General features: G+C 47.1%; 1 protein-coding gene across 3 annotated transcripts; it reads left to right on the top strand.

The window, feature by feature from the left end:
* akr1a1a (aldo-keto reductase family 1, member A1a (aldehyde reductase)) lies at positions 1–4,597 on the top strand. Of its 3 annotated transcripts, none has more exons than XR_004210764.1 (11): positions 1–82; positions 889–1,002; positions 1,095–1,214; positions 1,312–1,463; positions 1,586–1,781; positions 1,855–1,904; positions 2,037–2,186; positions 2,280–2,352; positions 2,552–2,638; positions 2,846–3,251; positions 3,414–4,597. XR_004210764.1 is itself a non-coding variant. In XM_031829948.1 (10 exons), exons 2-10 carry the CDS (start codon positions 922–924, stop codon positions 2,909–2,911), a joined length of 975 nt encoding a protein of 324 aa, XP_031685808.1. In that variant the 5' UTR covers positions 1–82; positions 889–921; the 3' UTR covers positions 2,912–4,597. The 3 variants fall into 3 exon arrangements, 1 of the variants encoding a protein (XP_031685808.1); XR_004210765.1 differs by having other exon boundaries at positions 2,846–3,116; positions 3,738–3,836; XM_031829948.1 differs by having other exon boundaries at positions 2,846–4,597.
* The last annotated feature ends 1,403 nt before the right edge of the window (positions 4,598–6,000 follow it).

The following is a 6,000-nucleotide window of genomic DNA, read 5'->3' as shown; positions in this document are numbered from 1 at the left end:
ATCCAGACTTTGACCTCTGTCTGTTTAAAACCAGTCTGACTACTGAGCATCACACACATTCTGACACACAGACTTCTGATCGGTAAGAACTATCACTCCTCACATATTCTTACTCTAGCATGATACACATGGACATAACTTCTCACGTTAGAGAACCTTCTCCATTTCCACTGGGGGGACGGCACCAGGGTGTTAGTGTGACTCAGATGTACTATTGTGTATCTCATCTCAGTTCTATCTTACATCACTATTTGCTCACATTGTGGTTCAGGCAATGGTGGACACGGTTACAGACTGTACTAACCTACTGGAACAAACTACATTTAAACTGTGAAGCTGAAAGAAGTAGCAGATGGGGGGATTCTGATTTGATTAGAATGACCTCAGACCACTCAACCTATGTTAGGCATTGTACTATACTTTAATACAATACTGTATCACGTGACATAGAGGATTATGATGTTAATCAGTAATGTGTTCCCATAAAGCCAGCCTGTGACTGTCATATAGTTGGATCAGCTATTTAGGTATAGAAACTAGGTTCTTATAGAGTTATGTTATGAAAGGTTCAGAAAGAGTTGAAAATGTTTGAAAGAGACTGTGAGAGAAAAGAGAGGATTTGCCTGTTTTAACTGTTGTATGAATATTTTGGGTATATTATCTCATATGTCACACATCTGAGTCCCCTGTGCTGAGTTAATGAATTCAAACATGAGTGATAATCAGTAACACAGCATTAAGACTTAGTCATGGTGATTTGCAACTGACACCAGGTCAACTGGGTCATACTCAGAGATCTATAGCGATGGTTTAGCCTCTAGAGCTGGACACCATGTTGCTACCTCATATAACATTTATGATGTGTGTTTCTGTGTGCCTGTCTGCCAGTTTGCCTGCCTTTCAGAACCTCTTGACTGAACCATGAGTTCTTGCGTGACCCTGTCGTCAGGGCATAAGATTCCCCTGGTGGGGCTGGGCACCTGGAAGAGTGCCCCTGGACAGGTCAAAATGCTATTAATTCTCATTCAAAAAACTAACATCCACACAGATAACCTAAACCTTAACGTGTGTGTTGACTATCTGTGTCACTGTAGGTTAAGCAGGCGGTGCTGACAGCTCTAGACTGTGGCTACAGACACATTGATTGTGCTGCTGCGTACAGTAATGAGCAGGAGGTCGGGGAGGCACTGGCTCTGAGGCTGGGACCAGGAAAGGTGAGCCACACACACTTTTTGATCAGAGCATTAGGAAAACCCTTCTGGAAAGCTGTGCATGTATGTGTGTGTGTTGATCCCCTGTTTTGGCCCCCAGGCCCTGCGTCGTGAGGCTGTATTTCTGACCTCTAAGCTGTGGAACACCCAGCATCACCCTGACGATGTAGAGACAGCCTGTAGGAAGAGTCTAATACACCTGGGACTGAACTACCTGGACCTCTACCTCATGCATTGGCCCATGGCCTTCCAGTGAGCAACACACACACCCCTACTCGCACATCAATATGACTGCACATCTCAACGAACACACTTGTACTAGAAACCCGTCCCAGACATGTTATGGTCCTCTGAGCTGCCTGTGTGTTCTCCAGGCGTGGGACAGAGCTGATGCCAAAGCGGGCCGATGGGAGTGTGTGTTACGATGACATACACTACCAGGAAACCTGGGTTGCCATGGAGAGCCTGGTTGATAAGGGGCTGGTCCGAGCCATCGGTCTGTCCAACTTCAACGCCAGACAGACAGACGATATCATCAGCATCGCCAAACACAAGCCTGTAGTCAACCAGGTATGGGACTGTGTGTGTACAGTATGTCTGTGTAATATTCTCTGACTATGTGTGTGTTGGTTTGTCTTTGTAGGTGGAGTGTCACCCATACCTGTCCCAGGCTGAGTTGCTGAGTCACTGCAGGTACGTTTGTGTGTGTGTAAGTTAGTGTGTAGTGGTGTGTGTGCCCCTGTATATGTCTGTAGGTTTGTGTAACTGTGTGTGTGTATTCCACGGTTGTAGGTGTGTGTGTGTAATAGTTTGCGTATGTTCCAGGTCGGTAGGTGTATGTGTGACGGCCTACAGCCCCCTGGGTAGCGGTGACAGGCCCTGGGCCTCGCCTGATGAACCCTGCCTGCTGCAGGACCCTGGACTGGGGGCTATCGCCCTCCGCCACAGCATGACCCCTGCTCAGGTCATACTCAGGTAACACAGTACACTGTAACACACAAACATCTCCGTGTAACTAGCCACAGTGTAATGAGCTATTCTCAGGTGTGTGTCTGTCTGTGTCTCCAGGTGGCAGGTACAGAGAGGGGTAGTCTGCATCCCCAAAAGTGTCACCCCCTCCAGGATCCAGCAGAACATACAGGTGAGGACAGTGCCATCTAGTGGAATGAATACCAATTGACCTGCATGATTTTTGACCAGTTTGGAAACTTCTAACCTCTTCCCCAAAATGCGACTTTTTGCGAGATCCAGGGCCGGCTGAGTCTAGGAAGCTACGGGTTACAATTCTGTGCAGCTACTGTGATTGTTTTCTAGATTGGGTGTTTGTGTCTGATTGACAGGTGTTTGACTTCTCTCTGTCGGATGAAGACATGAAGCAGATGGAGTCATTCAGCAGAAACGAGAGGTACATCGTCCCATCAGTGGAGGTAAGTTCCGATTGTCTCAGATAAGACCTCAGGGTACATGTCAATAGTCTTATACGGCCTCCTCCCCTGGTCACAACTAGACAGGTGAAGGAGAGTAGATGAGGATGCCATATGAGACTACTGAGATGCAGCCAAATTTAGCTGAGTTTCAGTTGAGACATGGGGTTTTCCAGTGGTACAGAATGGAACTGTGTGTTCTCTTCACAGAGGGACGGAAAGAGAGTGTGGAGGGACGCAGAGCACCCCCATTTCCCCTTCAATGAGCCGTACTGACCACACATCTAGACACAGATCCACTGACCCCACATCTAGACACAGATCAACTAACCCCACATCTAGACACAGATAAACTGACCCTACGACGAGACAGGTCTACTGACCCCACATCTAGAGACAGGTCTACCGACCCCACATCTAGAGACAGATCTACCGACCCCACATCTAGAGACCGATCTACCAGCCCCACATCTAGAGACAGGTCTACCGACCTCACATCTAGAGACAGGTCTACCGACCTCACATCTAGAGACAGGTCTACCGACCTCACATCTAGAGACAGGTCTACCGACCTCACATCTAGAGACAGGTCTACCGACCTCACATCTAGAGACAGGTCTACCGACCTCACATCTAGAGACAGGTCTACCGACCTCACATCTAGACACAGATCTACCGACCCCACATCTAGACACAGATCTACCGACCCCACATCTAGAGACAGATCTACCGACCCCACATCTAGAGACCGATCTACCAGCCCCACATCTAGAGACAGGTCTACCGACCTCACATCTAGAGACAGGTCTACCGACCTCACATCTAGAGACAGGTCTACCGACCTCACATCTAGAGACAGGTCTACCGACCTCACATCTAGAGACAGGTCTACCGACCTCACATCTAGAGACAGGTCTACCGACCTCACATCTAGAGACAGGTCTACCGACCTCACATCTAGACACAGATCTACCGACCCCACATCTAGACACAGATCTACCGACCCCACATCTAGACACAGATCTACCGACCCCACATCTAGAGACCGATCTACCAGCCCCACATCTAGAGACAGGTCTGCCGACCTCACATCTAGAGACAGGTCTACCGACCTCACATCTAGAGACAGGTCTACCGACCTCACATCTAGAGACAGGTCTACCGACCTCACATCTAGAGACAGGTCTACCGACCTCACATCTAGAGACAGGTCTACCGACCTCACATCTAGAGACAGGTCTACCGACCTCACATCTAGAGACAGGTCTACCGACCTCACATCTAGAGACAGGTCTACCGACCTCACATCTAGAGACAGGTCTACCGACCTCACATCTAGACACAGGTCTACCGACCCCACATCTAGACACAGGTCTACCGACCCCACATCTAGACACAGATCTACCGGCCCCACATCTAGAGACAGATCAACCGACCCCACATCTCAACATTATTTATGAGAGGTATTGACATGTTGAATGCGCCGAGGTGTCTGTCTAAACTACTGGCACACAGCTCCGACACCCATGCATACCCCACAAGACATGCCACAAGAGGTGTCTTCACAGTCCCCAAGTCCTGAACAGACTATGGGAGGCACACAGTACTACATGGAACTCTATACCACATCAAGTAACTGACGCAAGCAGTAAAATTAGATTTAAAAAAACACCTTATGGAACAGTGGGGACTGTGAAGCAACACAAACATTGGCACAGACACACGCATACGATAACATACGCACTATACATACACATGGATTTAGTAATGTAGAGATGTGGTAGTGGTGGAGTAGGGGCCTGAGGGCATACAGTGTGTTGTGAAATCTGTGAATGTATTGTAATGTTTTAAAATGGTATAAATTGCCTTAATTTTACTGGACCCCAGAGTAGCTGCTTTGGCAACAGCTAATGGGGATCCATAATAAATACAAATCACAGATCTACTGACCCCACATCTAGACACAGATCTACTTGTTTCATTTCTACACAACTCTTGACTGGAATTACTAAGCCTGGTGTAACGGATGTGAAATGGCTAGCTAGTTAGCGGTGGTGCGCGCTAAATAGCGTTTCAATCGGTGACGTCACTTGCTCTGAGACCTTGAAGTAGTGGTTCCCCTTGCTCTGCAAGGGCTTTTGTGGAGCGATGGGTAACGATGCTTCTTGGGTGACTCGCGCCCGGGTATGGGCGAGGGGACGTTATACTGTTACACTAGTCTCTAAATTTGATTACAGAACAATCATCTGTACTGCAATTCCTGTTCCCTTCGTGAGATTCAACGTACAGTTGAAGTCGGACGTTTACATACACCTTCGCCAAATACATTTCAACTCAGTTCTTGACAATTCCTGACATTTAATCCTCGTAAAAATTCCCTGTCTTAGGTCAGTTAGGATCACCACTTCATTTTATGAATGTGAAATGTCAGAATAATAGTAGAGAGAATGATTTATTTCAGCTTTTATTTCTTTCATCACATTCCCTGTGGGTCAGAAGTTTACATACACTCAATTAGTATTTGGTAGCATTGCCTTTAAATTGTTTAACTTGGGTCAAATGTTTTGGGTAGCCTTCCACAAGCTTCCCGCAATAAGTTGGGTGAATGTTGGCCCATTCCTCCTGACAGAGCTGGTGTAACTGAGTCAGGTTTGTAGGCCTCCTTGCTCACACATGCTTTTTCAGTTCTGCCCACAAATGTTCTATAGGATTGAGGTCAGGGCTTTGTGATGGCCACTCCAATTCCTTGACTTTGTTGTCCTTAAGCCATTTTGCCACAACTTTGGAAGTATGTTTGTGGTCATTGTCCATTTGGAAGACCCATTTGCGACCAAGCTTTAACATGATGTCTTGAGATGCTTCAATATATCCACAATTTTCCTTCCTCATGATGCCATATATTTTGTGAAGTGCACCAGTCCCTCCTGTAGCAAAGCACCCCCACAACATGATGCTGCCACCCCCGTGCTTCACGGTTGGGATGGTGTTCTGCTTGCAAGCCTCCACCTTTTTTCTCCAAACATAACGATGGTCATTATGGCCAAACAGTTCTATTTTTGTTTCATCAGACCAGAGGACATTTCTCCAAAAGTACAATATTTGTCGCCCTGTGCAGTTGCAAACCGTAGTCTGGCTTTTTTATGCCGGTTTTGGAGCAGTGGCTTCTTCCTTGCTGAACGATATAGGACTCGTTTTTACTGTGGATCTAAATACTTTTGTACCCGTTTCCTCCAGCATCTTCACAAGGTCCTTTGCTGTTTTGGGATTGATTTGCACTTTTCATGCCAAAGTACTTTCATCTCTAGGAGACAGAACGAGTCTCCTTCCTGAGCGGTATGGCGGCTGCGTGGTCCCATGGTCTTTAT

The sequence above is a fragment of the Oncorhynchus kisutch genome, linkage group LG8 (assembly GCF_002021735.2).
Source record: "Oncorhynchus kisutch isolate 150728-3 linkage group LG8, Okis_V2, whole genome shotgun sequence".
Lineage (NCBI taxonomy): Eukaryota > Metazoa > Chordata > Actinopteri > Salmoniformes > Salmonidae > Oncorhynchus > Oncorhynchus kisutch.
The sequence above is the reverse complement of the archived record's forward strand: the minus strand, read 5'-3'. Positions and strand labels throughout refer to the sequence as shown.